General features: G+C 34.5%; 3 protein-coding genes and 1 pseudogene across 3 annotated transcripts; all 4 read right to left on the reverse strand.

The window, feature by feature from the left end:
• Positions 1 to 1,526: 1,526 nt before the first annotated feature.
• On the reverse strand, positions 1,527 to 4,074 carry LOC120208018 (serine/threonine-protein kinase 16-like). The gene is made up of 6 exons (XM_039207391.1): positions 3,774 to 4,074; positions 2,969 to 3,111; positions 2,600 to 2,743; positions 2,203 to 2,388; positions 1,988 to 2,112; positions 1,527 to 1,887 (listed from the first exon to the last, which is right to left on the reverse strand). Exons 1-6 carry the CDS (start codon positions 3,985 to 3,987, stop codon positions 1,662 to 1,664), a joined length of 1,038 nt encoding a protein of 345 aa, XP_039063322.1. The 5' UTR covers positions 3,988 to 4,074; the 3' UTR covers positions 1,527 to 1,661.
• A 1,459-nt stretch (positions 4,075 to 5,533) lies between these two features.
• On the reverse strand, positions 5,534 to 9,004 carry LOC120208021 (agmatine deiminase-like). Its single transcript, XM_039207392.1, has 10 exons — positions 8,867 to 9,004; positions 7,983 to 8,096; positions 7,807 to 7,896; positions 7,621 to 7,705; positions 7,293 to 7,348; positions 7,137 to 7,215; positions 6,860 to 6,994; positions 6,474 to 6,706; positions 6,192 to 6,350; positions 5,534 to 5,840 (listed from the first exon to the last, which is right to left on the reverse strand). Exons 1-10 carry the CDS (start codon positions 8,951 to 8,953, stop codon positions 5,757 to 5,759), a joined length of 1,122 nt encoding a protein of 373 aa, XP_039063323.1. The 5' UTR covers positions 8,954 to 9,004; the 3' UTR covers positions 5,534 to 5,756.
• Positions 9,005 to 10,415: 1,411 nt separating this feature from the next.
• Positions 10,416 to 14,852, reverse strand: LOC120208020 (annotated as a pseudogene).
• A 2,386-nt stretch (positions 14,853 to 17,238) lies between these two features.
• On the reverse strand, positions 17,239 to 19,137 carry LOC120208025 (H/ACA ribonucleoprotein complex subunit 2-like protein). Its single transcript, XM_039207396.1, has 4 exons — positions 18,877 to 19,137; positions 18,604 to 18,673; positions 17,825 to 17,930; positions 17,239 to 17,567 (listed from the first exon to the last, which is right to left on the reverse strand). Exons 1-4 carry the CDS (start codon positions 19,010 to 19,012, stop codon positions 17,406 to 17,408), a joined length of 474 nt encoding a protein of 157 aa, XP_039063327.1. The 5' UTR covers positions 19,013 to 19,137; the 3' UTR covers positions 17,239 to 17,405.
• Between the last annotated feature and the right edge of the window lie 329 nt (positions 19,138 to 19,466).

The raw sequence follows: 19,466 nt of genomic DNA on the forward strand, positions 1-19,466 counted from the left end.
AAAACGACGATACGATGCATTTCTTCCCATTAATTAAAAAGCTTGGCTTTAATGGCAAATGACAGTTTTGGCTCAGTCTACGAAACCCTGGAGAATATAAGACCTGCTCTTCTCATTAAAAACACAGATTGAGACGTTGTCTCATACTTACATTTTCAAAATGAATCCAACGATGAACCTAAAACTGTTCGGACAACATTTAAAAAGAACATGTCGAGATAGGCTTTGTTCTTCTGCTCTTCTGCATTACTGTCTTCTCCATATGCATGCTTTGTTTTGAAAGAAATCCAATTGTTTTTTACCAAACTTTTTTTTAAAAAAATTGAACTTTCTGATTAAATATGTTCATTGGTTGGGTGGAAAGTGAAAAGCATGTCAGATTTGAGATTGTGATGATCAGTGGTGATGGGTGAAATTACAGTGATCGGACAGATAACTTCCCGGAATTTACTTCAGCATTTACTACTGAGATGACCCTTTTGTTTCACTTTTCTTAAAACCCTACTTTCATCTCCAACCTTCAGAATTTATTTCACCATTTACTATTTCGATTTCTGCATCGAGTTTCACTTTTTATTTATTGATTGATATCTTCTTCCAACAGTATTCTCATTGCCATCCCCTGCAATTCCTTATGCATGATACTGGACATAAGTATGTTAGTGAGTATTTAATTGAGTTGAGTCAAATAAAAAATTAAATTGAGTTTAAGGATATAATATTTGAAAAGTTGATTCAACGATATAATGTTTCGAGCATTGACTTAACGGTATAATATAAACGAAAAATCAATCCACAAAATACAATTCAAATAGTTCTGAGTTTAAATTTTACATATTTCAATGAACATGTCAACATCATTCTCAAACCACTGTCTTTTTTGTACGAAAAAGGATGGGTTCAAAATATATAAATAATCGAGTAATCATTTTGTGACTTCTAATAGTAAAATGACTCAACAAAGAAACTCTCTATGTCGAGGGACCATTATGTACTTTACGTAAAATTTTTATCAAAAGAAGCTTTAACGTTATACATGCATTCTACAATGATAGAGAAGTAAACTTAAAATGAAGGAGGAATCGAAGAAGCTAGAAAATTATACAAAATTGAAGGATTAAATTATAAAAATAGAAATTTTGTTGTCATAAATTTGATTTGAAACTATATAAGTATTTTTAAAGTGGTTGACGAGAATTTAGTTCCAATTTAGTCAAAATGGATTTAAAACAAAAGAGAAATTGAAGAAATAAAGGAATTATAGAAAGTTGAAGGACCTAAAATTAAAAAAGAGAATTTGTCGTCAAAACTATAAATTGAAGTTAAGAGGTATTCTAAGGTGGTTAAGGAGCATTTGGTCCAAAATTTGATCAAAAATAGATTTAAAATGAAAGATAAATCGAAGAAATAAAAAACCCAGAAAACAAAATAATCAAATTACTTAGCTAAAGTCGAGAATGACATCGAACATTCACTCTCGAACCACCGTCGAATAATTGGAACATAAACTAAATGGATAACACAAATTATTGAGGTTTCTCTATAAAATCGAATCATGAATGTAGAAATCTGGACTCAATAAATTACAGAACATTTAAGTTGAATAGTTATGACACTTCTAAGACAGCTAACTCCACACTGTATAACACCCCCATATGATATCACTCTGAAAACTTCGAGATCAGCTTGTCGACATGGATTATGATATCGTCTATCCGAGGCCGAACTGCAGCCTGAGGCTGAAGCATCCATGTCACAAACTGATGAAGAGCTTCCGGATATGGTGGTTTAGGTCCAGCCGGCCACTTGACCTGAGCATTTATAATGGCCAATTGCAGGCTTCCTCCAGCTTCTCCAAGTGCATACTCGAATGGAGACACCCCGTACCTACAACAAATGACGATTAATAACTGCCAAAACCGAATTGTTCGGTTTGGGAGATAAATGCATTTCAGATAAGCATCGTTTCGAAGATATTAGTTCTTACATTACTGCATATAAAGTGCATCCCAGTGACCAAATATCACTTCTCTCATCAATATCTGCATCGCTCGGGCAGTCCCACAACTCGGGAGCTCGGAAAGGTGCTGAACAGTGCTCAGATGCCCATTCCTACAAATGAAACCCAAATCCAACATGAACCTAGCGGAAGATGCACTAAGCCGATAGACAGAATATTGAAAATATAGAAGAAATAAGCACCTGAAGCTGGAGAGCCTCTGAACGAGAGCGAATTTGTTTCCTCGCAGGACGCGCACTCCCGAAGTCCATCAATATAGCAAGAGGTGACTGCCCTTTTCTACGCGTTAAAAGAACATTTCCAGGCTTAACATCATTATGTGCACATGGAGGATCAATACTATGCATATGTTTGAGTCCTGCACACAGCTGTGGAAATAATTTGGTCCGGTTAAAATGCTTACGATTCTTACTAATCAATTATAACATCAATAAATCCGGGAAAAAAAAAAAGAAGAAAAGAGGAAGTATAAAGAATGGCATGATTGAGAATCCTTGATTGAGAAATATTCAAGCCCTCAAGTGTAATACATGAAGAATGACATGGCATATGTCAAAACGGTAAGATCGTTTTACTCACCTGCCGGAATATTTGAAGAACATCTGAGGTAGAAAAGAACTCCTTTTTAGCTTTCATAGCATTCGAATTGTCCAGTAGAGTTCCATCCAAATGAACTGGAAATAGTAAATATGCTTCATGGTTCCATGATCCTTCTTGTGTAGGCTAACCAAAGAAATCAAATTGCTTTAGACAAATGCAATTGCATGAAAAGTAAAATGAAATAAGAGGAAGAACAAATAAGCAATAAGCGAAATACGGGAGCATCTTAAAATAGTTCCAATTGTAAGCTTTACATCAATCTTATGGGAAAATGGGTTGATAAACTCAAAAAAACACTCGGCAAGCATGCATGCAAGTTTAATTTGAATAAGAGATCCAAAGAATTACCTTGACAGAAATGATAGCATGATCAATAAGCGGAAGCAGATTAGGGTGACTAAACAAGGATGAAACACGGATCTCCTCGCGAACCAATTCTAATTGCTCAGTGTTCTGAATAAGAACTTTCTTCATCGCGTAAGTTCCATCATCTGCAAATGCAACCCGAGTTCAGATGTAATTCATAAATCGAAATTGCATAAATTGGAACCCGGCCGTCATAAATCAAATACACAAAAACTCCATAAAAAACTCTGACCTTCTACCTCCAATGCCTTAAGTTTTCAACACATAATTTACATCAAAGATTAAACTGATCCACAGTTTTAGTTCTGTAACTCCAACTAGAGTTCGATAATCACTTAAAGGTACACTTCTACACATACACGATTCGATTTTGTGAGATTATCATACTACTATTGTAACAAAGAAGAAGAAAATAGCATAATTTCAGATCCATATGTAACCAATATCCCAAACCAAAATAACCCCAAACAACCTACCTTATAATTTTCATGGAAAATACCATAGCCGGCTTCAATTTTGCATAGACAATATACCATAATCAAGATAATCCATACAGTCATTCACAATAAATTAGCAAAAACAAGTCATCACACGCATAAACACAATCAAATTGCAAGCAACAAAAGGAAATCGGTTAAAACCATGAACCGAAGGACCAGACGAGAACAACAAATGCACAATTCAGAAAGATCGGATCATTGAAAAATCATTCAAATAGAGAAATGCCCAAATCGTAAAATCCTAAAAAGAGATTAAAAAAGAGAAATTTTTTTGAAGGGGGACGAACCAGAAAGATGAGAAGGGTCCTTGACTTTTTTGGCTAAGCCAGTAGCTGAAGCTGAAGATGAATCGGATACGACTTCCTTCACCAAATAAACATAGGCGAACCCACCTTCGCCCAACTGCCTCACGATCCTGAACCGGTTGTCGTTGATCCAAACGTCCCCTACGCCGTTTACGGCGTCGTATAATGCATTCAACCCTGAAAACGAACACCCCATTGCTTTTCTTTTCTCCCTTCAACTCAAAAAGGGGGGAAAATTCCTTTTTAGATCTTCAAGCTATCATTTTTTTCCAGCTTTTGAAGCATTCACGAGACTGTGATTTGTGTATTGGAATTTAGATCTGAGTTTGACACTCCACGTTTTCATTCTTCCACTCCGCTGTTTGCGTTGGGATTGGCTACCGTCACTTTGACGCGACTGCTCACATCAAAATCTGGCGCCACTCCCTCGCGCTTTCATTTATAATTTTAGAGTTGCTCTGGTTTAATCTGGTCCGTCCATTTGGCTGACCTAGTAGACACGAGTACACACAAACTTATTACCTAAGGTTGAATACACAACTTGGCTCCTAAATTTGACATTTCTTTCAATTTCATCCCTGAAATTTTTAGATCAAATCACCCCTTAAGATTGGAGAACATGACGTAAGTTTGAATTTTGAAGGTTTAATGCATAAATTGTCCCCTAAACTTGACAAATTTGCTTCAACATAAAGAGTTAAAATTTCTAAATTTATTTTTATTTATTAAAATAAGATTAAATTGGTACAATATATTAATATATAGCGTTATAATTTTTAAATTTACAACTAAGTAAATGTAATATATAAAAATATAATGAAATTTAATATATTTTAAATAGTTTGAATGATTATAAGATAATATTTATTTTTTAAAAATTAATCTTTTAACATATATATGTCCTACAAATGTAACTGTTCAAACTTGGCATTTCTAGAAAAGTAATACCCTCTCTCATTACCGAGGTAGCTTTAGACACCATTATCACGAACACACACACAATAGTTTTTTTTTGTCTTTCCGGTTACAAGGTTTCGTCCTGACTAATCCGAATATACTTCAATAGTTTTTTTTTGTTATACTCCTGGTTCCAGGGTTTTGTCCCAACTAATCCAAACCAACATGTGTTGCACACATGACTTTAGTGAGTGAGTCTCATAGTGAAGATTTTTTGCATACACAAAGACTCGAACTCGAGATATACTTAAGTGATATTAAACTATTTATTGCTTGAACTCGAGATATACACAACATTTTATGTCAATCTTGCAAACTTTTAGATAAAACTATATTAAAAATTTAGGAGCGCAAAACTACACGATTTCACGAGTACAAAATTATATCATCAATAATAAAATAAGAAAAATACTTAAATTACATTAAAACTTAGGGTAAATTATACATTTAGTACTTAAACTATCAGTTTTGATTTATTTTAGTACCTAAACTTTCATTTTTTTCAAAACCATACCTAAAGTTTAGTTTTTGTTTCATTTCAGTACCGTTCTCGAGAAAAAAATTGAAAACTCAAGTATTAAAACGGACCAAAATTGATAGCTTAGGTACTAAACGCATTAAATTTTTAACAACATGGTATTAAAATGAAATAAAAACTAAAAATTAGGTATGATTTTAAAAAAAATAAAAATTCAAATACCGAAGCGAACCAAAACTAATAGTTTAGATATATTAAGCGTGTGATTTACACTAAAATTTAAATTTTTTAGAAGTTGGGATTGTAGTCGTTAACCTTCAGTCCATTCCGGACTGTTGTATTTATTCATTTAACACAAAAATGTCTGAGTGCTTTTAGACAATAGTGAGTATCCATTGATAAATTACTGCAACTTTTGTGTTGGTGTATAGGTTTGTAAAAATGGTGTTTTATTTATACAACCCAAATCTTCTGCTGCAGAAACTCGGCCACCAATCAAACAAGGACCGCCAGTTTTTCCGGTCGAAGTCTCAGACAGCCGGGTGTTGCTGAGTAATGCAGTGTATATTTCCGCCTCCCAGGACGATTTCTCGAGCACCATCGATTCTTACAACCTGCATTCGGTCAAGAGAACAGCATCAGGCTTCGATACGAGTATGTTATGCAAGCCGGGTGTAAGTGTCAGATACGAGTATGTTTAGTTCTTCTTCAAAGTGTTTCTATGAGGATTGTATCCCGAACAGTCATGTCCGGACAAAGAGTTGGAGCAGCATTAGTGGAAACTACCATCAACCAGTAGTAGCTAAAGACTATTGCAAATTGTAGATCATGCCTACAATATGCGGACACAAGTATGAGGGTATGACAATCCGAAGACCTTGAACACGTGTGTGAGACGTACACGAATCGAGCATTCACACCTAAGTACTGTAGCCCGAAAGTAACCAATGAAAATACTTGCTTACTTCATAGTTTGGAAAAGCTCGAGAAAGGACCCGGACTGCTTCGTCGTCCCACTTTTGGTCCCCGAATTGCGGCGTGATGATTGCTCCATTGGCGATATAGAAGTTGACGTAAGATGCAGCAAGTCTTGTACCCGGAAGTCTCGGTTTCGCCTCGCCATCCTGTTAGAAGCATCAAAGACCGGGAAACAATGCACAATGAGACCAATTTTATCTCTTAGGCCAGGCACTAAGTTGGACATATTTGGCCTGCAACGCAGAGCTGTAGGGGAAAGAAATGCTTACTTGAGCAACTCCGGCAGCTTCTTCATCCGACATAAAAAGCGGCCCCGGAACATGGAGTTTGATGATTTCTAGTTTCCGACCGCATGCGTCTCTTTCGTTTGAGAGAACAGAGAAGGCTTCCACGGAACGTTCATATTGAGGGTCGGTTTCATCATCAGTCCAAGACAACAGAACAACACCAGGCTTTGCAAAGCAGCACATGTTATCGATATGACCATTAGTATCATCGTCACCTGTTGAAAACAAGACGATGGTTTAAATTTCGGCAGGTGTATAAAGTGTTCAAAAGCGGTCGGTAATCTGTAATCGGCAGACATGTATGCATATTTTGAAATGATGATTACCCAACCGAAAAAGAAAACTAGGATCAAGACAGAATCATGTACCATATAATCCGCAAGGCAACCAAATAACCTTCTTGACTCCAAGATATGCCTTAAGTTCATCCTCTATTTGCTTTTTCGACATATTCGGGTTCCTGTTTTCGTTCAAAAGGCACTCCTCGGTCGTAAGGCAAGTTCCTGAGGGAAAAAGCTGAAGCTGAATAAACTCAAGATTACATTGCTTGAGAGGAGAAGTATTTAAAACATTAAGCTTCCCATGGCTTAAGCATTCAAAAGACTGTCCATTGCTCATAAAGCAACCAGATTATCGGTTTATCACCTTCTCCGTCTACGTGTATACTTCCTCCTTCGAGAATCATCGTATGTGGAAATCTTGGAAGCCTCTCATTTCCCAGTATCTGCAAACAATAAACGAATAAAGATAAATCTCCGGAAGCATTAAACCGAAACAAGTAAATATATCGATAACACTAACCTTCCTTGCCACAAAGAGGTCATGTGTCCAATCTGTATAACAACCATCATCAACCCCTACAAAGACGACGACAGAACAACACAATATGCAATCAAATTAAAAGTTTCGACCAACATCGTTCACGGTTTTCGCTCCTCAACATACTAAGTTTAACCATCATGTTCCGAAAATCCAGCTAATTAGTTCGAAGGCAAATTAGAAGGTAAGAACTTGATTTCTACCCGTTGTTTGGCATGCGGTTTTAGGTGTAGCATAAATGTGATACTATCTCATTAGTACATTGGTTGCAATCAGTTTCAATGAATTGATTGCTAAAGTTTACTCTTACCTCCCCAGCTATTGAAATTCCAATCGATCCCGGCAACCTTGTGCTCGGTATTATCCGAATTCACTTCTCTTTTCCTTACAACAAACTGCAAGAAGGGGAAAATACATTACTCCAACATATTTCAGTATGAAAAATGCATTTCTACACTACAAAAGGGAATCCAACAGAAGAGTAAGAGGTGCTCACAGTTGGACCGATATCGCGGAACCAAGAGTCATTCATGCTCATCTCAAGAACCCTGATATTTGTTGGCAACTGATTTCGTGCATTCTCCCACTGTATGTATAAAGTTAATCAATTCATTATAAGTCAGCTCAATACAATACGTAAGACGGTTTTCGATTGCTAAAACTTGTGCGAACCTGAGCAGCACTTGCGCAGACGGTGACGGGCTCGAACTTGGAGATTGCAGTTGCGACCTTCGCAAACACATGTTGGGCGTGCTTTGCATTGTCTCGCCAATTATCAGGACGTTCCTGGAAAACGGGCAGTTCCGAGTTTGACAAACTCAACACACTCCAAGCAAGAAATTAACATCAGACACCATCTAATCTTCTAGCCATGAAGTGGATCATTATATCCTTAAACAGGAAAATCAGTAGCATAAGTCCCAGGTATTATAAGTTTTGTACCACCTCCGGATACTAATATTTCCGGAGAACATATTCGCTATAAGAACTCCGGAATAGCATCTTCACACGGGAGTCTTAAACACTCTATATCCCTCAACAATTCCGGAAGAAGGATCTCGAAGATCTAGATCTCGAGAAGCTGCAATCTAATGACATGGCCTCTGACAAATTTATGTGATCTATCATAACTAAATCAATCATCACCTGATAGTATCCACGTAGAATGTTGACTTACGAGTAGCCATTATATCCTTACAAGCCAAAGGCCGATTCTTAACCAACTACGATTCAACGTTTAAATCAGAAGACATGAACCACTTGTATCCGCCGTAATTCATTTGAGCAACAATAAGATATAGAAATTACATATCACAGCTATATGAAACAGTAATAAAGCAACATAACCAATAATCAGACAAAACCCTATCCCGTTGCAATGAGATTGGAAGAGGAAACAGAGTCAAAACAAGACAAAAGCATGCAAGAACACCAGAAACAAACAAAACAAAATGATATCTCTGGGTTCTTAATCATGCCCATCAAAGAAGAAAGAAGAAAGAAGAAAGAAGAAAGAAATGAATGACATATAAATGAAGAGAAGAGAGAGAACTGACAGGCCAACCCATCCAGCACTGGGAATGGGGTTCCCATTCTGCAGGCATGTGGAAACCAAGATGAGATGGTGCCGCCTTCATTTCCATAATCTCCGGCGCTTGTCAAATCTATCTGACCTTTCCTTCTGAACTAACCATTAAACCCTTTGTTTCGCCTATGTAATATATATATACACACATATATATTATATTTAATGGACACTGAAAGTGACTGACGACTGATAACTTGGTAAAGTTGCAGTACCTAACAAGACGGAACATTTGACCACTTAAGTTTCTTTGTTATTATTATTTGTACTTTGGTAAATATATCTTCGGTGCTTCCTGAATTAAATAAATGTGGATGGATGATGCTGCAGTGATTGGTGTACAAGGATTGTTTAAATATATATTAATAGGTTTAGTTAAGTGGTAATAAATTTAATATTATTCAAGTAGATCTTAAATTCGAGTCTTTGTGTGTATAAAAAGTTTCTGATAAAAATTCATTCACCAAAATTAAGTGTGTGTGTATATTAGTATGGATTAAGTCAAAATGAAATCTTAAAAACATGGAGGATTAAAATTAAAAATTAAAGATTTTGACATAATTTTCCACTTTAGAAACATCTAGCAACTCAAAGAAGATGAAATTGATAATGTAAGATTGATAATAATTTTTTTATTAATTTAGAATAAGTACAAGATATTATATGTTTAAAGATAACTCTTAATTCTTGACATTAAAGACTTACACCCGTTGCATATGATGTTCGAATCCAAATTCTCAAAGAATATTAACAATTCTTTTACAACGAAGGCCATTTGATTCGTACAAAATCGATAACAATTTTAAACACGACAAAACCATTAATAATCACAAATACGCGTATTGATAGCTTTATCACCGAATGAATGAAAAAGTTGTCATCTATAATCATAAATGAGTTAATCTTATCATGTGACATTTAAGGACCAAAACTTTGGATATTCAAATAAAAAACCTTAGACAAAATGATCATGTACAAGACAAATAGATAGGGAGACATGTACTCATGTAATAAATGATCAAGCTTTGCTTTTCATTAAGCCAATTCTTATGTAACCAAGCGAGGCATAAAAAATACTAGGTCTAATCATGCCACATAATTTTTCTAAAGAGTAAATTACGCGTTTAGTATTTAAATTATCAATTTTAATATGTTTTAGTACCTAAACTTTCAATTCTTTTAAAACCATAACGAAAGTTTAATTTTTGTTTCATTTTAATACCCACCATTAAAATCTTTAGTTTTTGTTTCATTTTACGTTAAATTTTGAATTTTTATTTTGAAAATTCAAGTACTAAAACATACCAAAACTAATAGTTTAGGCACTAAACGTGTTGAGTTTTTAACGGCGAGTACTAAAATGGAATGAAAACTAAACATTATGTATGGTTTTGAAAATAATTGAAAATTTAGATACTAAAATGGGCCAAAACTGATAGTTTAGATACTAAATGCTTAGTTTACCCTTTTCTAAAATAATAATGGATTGTTTGTTATACATTATATACTAACCAATCTGCAGTGAACTGTAAACTTTATATATACAAGCACAATGATAATTATGCCAAATCTTGGTTTGTGAAAATGTGCTTATTGATACAACCCAAATCTTCTGCTGCAATTTCCTTTATCAGACAGCAGGGTGTTGTTGAGTGATGCAATGTATATTTCCACCTCCCAACGCAATTTCTCGAGCACCCTCAATTCTTACAATCTGAGACACAACAAATCATTCATACAAACAAACTTTAATTCACTCAAAAGGCAAATTGATTCCATCATAAACCAGAAACACATTCCATTAACATATCTGCTTTCCTACTGCAGTGATTCGAGCAAGTCTAGCTTATTTTGTGAAAAAACTACGTCATTCGGACTCGGCTCAAGTGTTAGATATGAGCATGTTTCACTAACAAATGAAACTTTTGTACTAGTGTTATCTCCTAGTCTATCCGTTAAGCGAAACCTAAGATTTCCTAGCAGTGACCGTAAGCTGATATCCCATAGTTTGATAAATCAATCAGAACTGTTTAATAACTAGAATAGAGCTAAATATTGCATCCATCATGGTACTACTACCAGCACATGTTGAAAAGAAATACTTGCTTACTTCATAGTCTGGAAAGGCTTGAGAAAGGACACTGACAGCTTCGTTATCCCGCTTTTGGTCCCCAAATTGTGGCGTGATGATCGCTCCATTGGCAATATAGAAGTTCGCGTATGAAGCAGCGAGTCTTGCACCAGGAAGTCTCAGTTTAGCCTCACCATCCTGTTGTTAGAAACCAAAAAGACCAGGAACAATGCACAATAAGACCGGGTTTTATTTTGAAACAAACAAATAATGAAGGACAAGGGAAAAACTACTGTGATATTCTCAAAAGCTGCATCTAGGCTAGGCACTGAGTTGAATGAATATGGACTGAGATGAAGAGTCGGAGGGGGGAAAATGCTTACCTGAGCAACTCCAGCAGCTTCTTCATCCGTCATAAAAAGTGGCCCCGGAACATGGAGTTTAATTATTTCTAATTTCCGACCACACGCATCTGTCTCATTTGAGAGAAAAGTGAAGGCTTCCATGGAACGTTCATACTGAGGATCTGTTTCATCATCAATCCAAGACAACAAAATAACACCAGGCTTTGCAAAGCAGCACAAATTATCAATATGACCATTCGTATCGTCATCACCTGTTGAAAAACAAGATAATACTTTAAATTTCGGAGGACTATATAGTGTTTAAAAGCTCATCAGGTTTGCTTGAGCTTGTAGATAATCAATAAGGTTTGAAAGTGACATTGAGTTAAGGTTCGGCAGAAGGGTTCGCATTTAAAAAATGAAGAACATTAAACATGCTTATCTTTAGTCATATATGAATCATTGTGATATGAAATATGCAAACATGAAATGATGATCCTCCGACTTAAAAGTTTAAAAAATAAAGAAAAAACAGAAATAGTAAGGGCTTACAGATCAAAATGAAATTCGAGATATATGTCAGATATGGAATCAAAACAGAATCGTGTACCATATAATCCGCGAGGCAACCAGATAACCTTCTTCACTCCAAGATATGCCTTAAGTTCATCCTCTATTTGTTCTTTGGTCATATTTGGGTTCCTGTTTTTGTTCAAAAGGCACTCCTCGGTCGTAAGGCAAGTTCCTGAGGGATAAAACCAAAGATGAACAAATCCAAAAATGATACATTGATTGAGGAGAAATGTACTTAAAAATTTATGGTTTGCTCATAAAACATCATTCTCTGAGCGAGAAGTGATGCCTCTAACTATGTATAAAACAATGTGTAATCTTTTGCAGCGGTACACAATATGAAAGCAATAAAAAAATTATATATTAAGTCGCAAAAACCCTTCTTTTTTAAAGCTTCTCATAGATTGAATAGTCAAGTACAGAAGAAGAAAATCAAAGCCAAAACAAGTGCATAATCTAAATCCTCCATCTTTTCATTGCTTAAGCATTCAAAATACTTTCCATGGCAAATAAAGAACCAGATCTACAGAGATCACTTGAAAAGCGACTACGTTTATAACAATGATAGAGAGCAGACAAAAGTAAATGAAGAAAAGTGATGCAGTTAACTAATTTCTGTTGAAGTTTAAGTAAAGTTCCCTAGAAAATATGCAAGAGATAACCCTGCCGGATTCATGTTATTCTTTGAAAGCTACATCTACCATTGTAATAACAGACATGGGTGCCCTGTCACGATTTGTGTCAATTGACCTTCACATTCACTTCTCTTTATCATGGTTCTCATAATAGGGTACTTTTTAATGGAAAATAAATAAAGGATAGAAGACGTAGCTAACTAGACTTCCATCTTCTGATGCAGTTAATATAATCTCCATAAAGCATTGCAGATGAAATTTTTTAATAATGCTTTATAAGATGCGATGAGAAAAGAGAGATCGTCTTTTCAAATAGCATCATATATAAACACTCGATTAATCATGTTTAAGTGTGAGCAAATGAAGGATGAAAGGGGAAAAACCCCTTTAAATTATGCAAGTACAGTTGAAAAGATGCTTCAAGTGGCCTTGGCCAACAGTTTTGACATGGCAAGCTAATCTTTCATTTTTTTCTGAAATGGCATGCACTAAAAATGCTAATCAAACAGCGGATAAATTATCGGTTTATCACCTTCTCCATCGACGTGTATACTTCCACCTTCAAGAACCATTGGATGTGGAAATCTAGGAAGCCTCTCATTTCCCAGTATCTACAAACAATCAATAACTGAAGATAAATCACCGAAATATTAAGAAGCATTGAACCTGAACAAGTAAATACATCACTAACACTAACCTTCTTTGCCACAAGAAGGTCAAGATTCCAATCTGTATAACAACCATCATCAACCCCTACAAAGACCACAACAGTTTCCTTTCAGTGAAGATGGCTGGGAGATAAACGCATAAATTAACACATTAAGATTACTAACATTTAAAATCATCAAGTTCAAGACCAGACTCTCCTGATCAACGCAATATGCAATCAAATTAAAAGTTTTAACCAACATTTTTTACGGTTTTTTCTCCTCAACCGCACAACGTACTAAGTTTAATAATCATTTTTAGAAATTTCAATCAATTAGTTCAAAGGAAAATTAGAAGGTAAGAACTTGATTTCTACTCATTGTTTGGCATGCTTTTAGAAAAAGAATCCAAATTATCTGGTATAACTTCCATATTTAATCAACACTTAAAGAATGATATTAAATTATGTTTGTTGCAGTATGAATGTGATACTAGCTCATTGTTAAATCATAATTTCAATTTTTAATAGATTGGTTGGCAGAGTACTTCAGTTGCTATCATTTCAAGTTTCAATGGATTGATTGCCTAAGGTGCATTAATTCCGAACTTTGAAATTTGCTCTTACCTCCCCAGCTATTGAAATTCCAATCGATCCCGGCAACCATGTGCTCGGGATTATCAGAGTTAACTTCTCTTTTCCTTACAACAAACTGCAAGAAGGGGAAAAACAAATTACTTAAAATATTTCAGTAACCAAAACGGAGTTCTTAACTACAAAAGGGGAATCAAACTGAAGAATAAGAGGTGCTCACAGTAGGACCAATATCACGAAACCAACAGTCATCCATGCTCATCTCAAGAACCCTGATATTTGGAGGGCAACAGACTTCGTGCATTTGCACACTGTGTATAAAGTTAATTACTTCAATAAAATTCAGCTCAAAACAATACGTAAGACATACGAAAGACAGGTTTTGATCTCTAGAACATGTACAAACCTGAGCAGCACTTGCACAGACGGTGACAGGCTCGAACTTTGAGATTGCAGTTGCGACCTTGGCAAACACATGTTGAGCGTGCTTTGCATTGTCTCGCCAATTATCAGGACGTTCCTGAAAAACAGGTAGGTTCGAATCCGTCAAACTCAACCGACTCTAAGCATGAAACTAACATCAAACGCCATCTAATGTTCCAGCCATAAGTGGATACCCTCAAATAAGGAAAAGCAGCATAATCCCCAAAGTGACAACAAAATTTACATATGATAGCTTGATGAACAGTAGTTTAGCAGCATTTTTCTGACGAATAAGATTAAAAAGAATATAACAGTGGATAAAACCCAAATCATTGAAATGAAACAGATTCAAAATATAGGCAAAAACATGATAGGAAAAAAAACATCAAACAAAAGGGTATCTACCAATTCTGAGTCATACCCATCAAAGAAGAAACATTTGTAATAAAAAACGACATACAGAGTTTGGTATGAAATCAAAGAAATGAACGAGCTGAATCCATAAGAAAGAAGAAGAAGAAAGAAAACTAACAGGCCAACCCATCCAACACTGGGAATGGGGTTCCCATTCAGCAGGCATGTGGAAACCGAGACGAGACGGCGGCGCGTTCATCTCCATCCCCGACATTTGTCAAATCTATCCTTCTGAACGAAACCCTTTTGCCTTAAACAGTTGTGTGCGTATATAAAGTAAGGACTGACAGTGACTGACGGCCGATACAGTTGGTGAAGCCTCCATATTGCAGTTTGTCAAATTGCAACGCTGAATATTCTAGCAGGGGCCCTTTTACTTTTCCTACATATTATTGCCACTTTGGTAAATATAATAATAGATTGGGTGCCTTTTTAATAAGGCTTAGATTAAAAAAATATTAAATTATATATTTTTAAATTATTTTTTTATCAAAATAAAATTTTAAATTATTTTTTTTTGGTAAAAAGGTATATATTCAGAAACATACAAAGAAAAATATTATTATATATCTTAATAAATATTCTCATAGTCGGAAGAAAAGTGAACATATAATAATACTAAAGAAACAAAGGAAATACAACTAAAAAATAAAATAAAATTATGAAACAACTTATTTCAATAATTAAAGAAATTGTTATTATTCTTAAAATTTACGGGTTTAAGCATTAACGAGTATGAAAGCGTTGACTATCAAATAAATTTGTTATACCTAAAACTAAGGATGTTCGCGTCAGTTTGGATTGGTTTTTGGCTAAAAATCATTCGATCCGAAAGTATAAATGTTTGATGTTTGAATCGGTTTGGATACTTCTAAAAAAATCCGATCTAATTAAGTGCGGCTTGATTCGGTTTGGATTTATGCGATTTTTGAATTCTAATTTTTAAAAATAATTCTTGATTTTTTTCATAAAAAACAACAACATATGTATAACAAAAGCAAAGAGTATATATTTTAACAAATGCAAGCTTGTGAAGCTTACAAAGAGAATATATATTTTAACAAATGCAAGTTTGTAAAGTTTGCTCACATTAATAGTTCAGCAGCAGTTTGTAGATAGAACCAATATTTTTCATCTTTAGGCATAGATGAGTCTATTTCTTTCCCTTTTATAAATTTAATATTGCCAAGATGTAAAATTACAGCAACCACTCGAAATATTGCTTCCTGGACAATGGTGGGAGACAAAATATCAAAGCATTGCAGCACAATGTGCCTTTCATTTGGTCTGTCCATATGTCATTCTTTGTCAATCAAATACACAAAAGACAGAGAAACCACCCAAAGCTAAAGACAAATAGAGGACACCCTATAAAGACAGAGAAATCACATTCTAAAAATCAAAATTTGCATAATATAAAGTGCATTCAAATTAAGTCAATAAGTCCTGAAATTGTTCTAGTTATAACTTCATTGTAAGAAACTATCGGTTCTTTTCGGTTTAGATCGGTTTCAGATTTTCAAACCGAAATCGAATCAAACTGTTCGGTTTAAAAAAAAACACACTAAATCGATTTCGGTTATCGATTTTTTAAATCGATTTTCGATTATTTTTTTGGATTGAATTAAATCTGAATACCCTACCTAAAACAGCATTCCAAGCCAATTCAAGACTAACAACAGCACCCCATAATGCTGCATCGACCACCGAATAAACATCAATGAATTTGTTATACCAAAACCTCCAAGAAGAGAGTTTCGGGCAAAAAATCATTATATATAAATAATATTACAAGTATTTTAATTATTTTTTAATTAAAATAAAAAATTAAATTATAGATTTTTTAAATATCAAAATTTTTAATTTTATATAACATGCTAATATCTCATTGGTAAAAAAAATTAAAAATAACATAAGTTAAAATAATTACATATAATAATTTAAATATTTATTTCAATAAAAATAATTTCTGGCTTTGTAATGGAGCAAAATCTACCTCTTCAATTATTCTAAACGGTTATATTTTAAACCCGATGAACTCATCACTTTGAGGTGATGAATTACAAATTTTTTTTATTTAAAATAATTGTAAAAAATTTAATATTATTTTAATAAAAATTATCATCTTAGGATGACGAATTTCTTAAAAATTAATTAAATAATAAAAATTATAATAACTATAAAAATATAATATTATTTTAATAAAACTCTGTAAAAAATGCCGTATATCCCAAAATAATTTCCTAACCAACCTATATTCCAAATAGTTTTCCTGATTGCCATAATGGGCTAAACAAACATTTGCATTTAGTTTCCATAAACTATTAATTTGGGTTTTGAAAACTCACACCCACATTTTTTACATTCGCATCTGAAATTTTGGATGTTTAATTTACATTAAAATTCATTACAAAAACAATCGTCGTAACTCAATTTATCAGTAAAGATTCATCATCGAAACAATCATCCTAACTCAAATTTTATATAATAAAATTTAAATACTAAAATAGATCAAAACTAATAGTTTAAGTACTAAATGCATAATTTACCCTAAACTATATTGCGACCTACACTACGTTGCAGTAGGAGTTAAACAGTTTTAAACACTTACATTGCACGATTTGAGCAAAGGAAAGAACATGTTCAAAGGGAAATAAAACATTTTACTGATTAAACACTTAAAATGGTTGAATGAAGTAAAACAAAAGGTTTTGAGGAGATAGATAAATGATGGTGACAGAGCACCACACCCTGAGATGCAGAAAACAAGAATGGCAACAACAGAACACATTATGTTGGTCTCTTGGTAATTAAAAAAGGGAGGATGCAAGCTCGGATACATCCGATACTATCTGGCCATAATCGGCCTTTATCATTTCTTGTTCCTCGGGGGCGAGTTCGCCTTTTGCGGGCTTTGTCAACACCAGAACACAGCATGTTGGTCTCTTGGTAGCTCCTGCTGTTGCAAGATCCTGAAAATGGCAGAAGAAACTAGTCAAGCAGTGTTCATCATCTACTTGAATAAACCGAAAACCTAAACTCGAAATCTACCAAAGACCCAGTCAAGAGTCAAATTGCAGGATCTATAGACGCAATTGGCTGTACATATGGGCAATGATAATGTTCTAAGGTTTTGGATAGGCAAGCAGGAGAACCACTTTAAGCATGCAGTGTCACCAAATTAAACAAATACCAGAGAGGAGGACGAAGGACGGGCGTCCGAACTTACTTCTTTCGAAGGTACATAGACATAGGGAATCTCAGCCTCTTCGCATAGAATCGGGAGATGAGTTATGACATCAATAGGAGATATGTTTCCAGCTATAACACATAATCTGCATTCAACAAAAAGATTGAAGAAACATGACCCTCTCAAATGTTATAAACCAGCTACATCACATGTTAAGATAAGGTATGAAAAGACTAAAACTATATGAACATGCTACAAGCTAGGTCTGTAAACAAGCTGAGTCAAACTCAACTCAAAAAATTCAAAATAGAATTTGACTCGATTCCAAAGCTCGCGAGCATAAAATTATCAAGCACGACTCGAATTTGAAAAAAAAAATTGAACTCGAAACATTCTCAGGCTTAACTCAATTGAAACTCAATTCAAACTCTCAAATTCAAACATGAGCTCAATTTAAACTCAAACTCGAATTCAAATGTGAACCTTTAGTATATGAAAACCTTATACTATACTTAAAAGAACTAAAAAAGGTATTTTTATTGTGTTGCTAGCAAGCTTTTTGAGTCATATATCAAATAACTCGCTTCGGCTCATTGATAACTAAACTGTGTTTGAGATTGAACTCGAGTCTATTCAATTCAAATATTGACCAAACTTTGATTGAACCAAAGTTGATTAACTCGCAAACTGTTCTTATCACTTAGAGACCAGCTAACAGACAAATGATTCGGTCCATGAAACTTACATTGGCATTCAAACAAACACATAATGATCACCTTATTCACTGGCTAAATGATGTTTCCAAAAGAAAAGTTTACCCTTTATGGCCACGCCTAATGCTTTTAACTACTTCTTTTACTCCTCTCTTCAAGCACTTGTGCTCAGATGCTGCAACAATGAAAGATCAACACATTGAGAACTCGAACACAAAACAATCTACCATATCAAGAAGCCTTCACTTTAAGCACAAATTCCACCATTAGAACTTAACCCCCCCCCAAAAAAAACACAAGCTTTAAAGTTTAAAAAGAAAAAGACCCAAAACGGAGTTACATGAAAACGATTGATTTTATATTTAAAAGATGGGAAACCTTTGCGGACGAGTTTAAGGGTTTTCTTGGAGAGCTTCTTCCCAGCAAGGGGCTTTGCGATGGGAGCAATGGCTAACATCTTCTTCCTCTCCTTCTCCTTCTGATGTGACTTTTCCACTTCGCTATCGCTTCCCATTTCCCTCTCTTTTCTCTTTCCTTTTCGCTAAGGATTGAAATAAACAGGGAAGAAATAGACAAACAGAGCAGTTCATAGCTCAAAGTTAAAAGAGTATAATGTGAAAGAAATCATACGAGGAAATTAGGGTTTTTGTATGTTGAGGGTTTAAGCTTCGTTTGTAATCCCTTAATGTGCTTTTAAGACATTTGCATTGAACTATGTAATTTGGGCTGCCCAAATCTTATTAACATTGGTGTTTGATAGAGTAAAAAGAGAGGGCGAAATGGACCCAATAGGTCCATGGGTTAAAAATTTAGTCCATTATTCAAAATTATTTTGGGATATATGATAAATGTTACAATGTATGAGAAATTCGTCACATTGGCGTGATGAGTTATAATAAAATATAATTTCTTACTAGAATTTATCACATTAAAGTGAAAAGTTTGAATAAAAATATTTATTTATTAAA

Source organism: Hibiscus syriacus, unplaced genomic scaffold (genome assembly GCF_006381635.1).
Source record: "Hibiscus syriacus cultivar Baekdansim isolate YM2019G1 unplaced genomic scaffold, ASM638163v2 tig00015529_pilon, whole genome shotgun sequence".
NCBI lineage: Eukaryota > Viridiplantae > Streptophyta > Magnoliopsida > Malvales > Malvaceae > Hibiscus > Hibiscus syriacus.

Coding starts and splice junctions, on each gene's coding strand:
- LOC120208025 (XM_039207396.1), bottom strand. CDS start 19,012: ATGGGAAGCGATAGCGAAGTGGAAAAGTCACATCAGAAGGAGAAGGAG. Junction 18,674..18,876: donor CCTTAAACTCGTCCGCAAAG/GTTTCCCATCTT, acceptor TCATTGTTGCAG/CATCTGAGCACAAGTGCTTG. Junction 17,931..18,603: donor ATTAGGCGTGGCCATAAAGG/GTAAACTTTTCT, acceptor TGTTGAATGCAG/ATTATGTGTTATAGCTGGAA.
- LOC120208018 (XM_039207391.1), bottom strand. CDS start 3,987: ATGGGGTGTTCGTTTTCAGGGTTGAATGCATTATACGACGCCGTAAAC. Junction 2,389..2,599: donor TTCTTCAAATATTCCGGCAG/GTGAGTAAAACG, acceptor TTATTTCCACAG/CTGTGTGCAGGACTCAAACA. Junction 1,888..1,987: donor TGCACTTTATATGCAGTAAT/GTAAGAACTAAT, acceptor CATTTGTTGTAG/GTACGGGGTGTCTCCATTCG.
- LOC120208021 (XM_039207392.1), bottom strand. CDS start 8,953: ATGGAAATGAAGGCGGCACCATCTCATCTTGGTTTCCACATGCCTGCA. Junction 8,097..8,866: donor AGTGCTGGATGGGTTGGCCT/GTCAGTTCTCTC, acceptor CCCGTTTTCCAG/GAACGTCCTGATAATTGGCG. Junction 6,995..7,136: donor TATACACGTAGACGGAGAAG/GTGATAAACCGA, acceptor TTTTTCCCTCAG/GAACTTGCCTTACGACCGAG.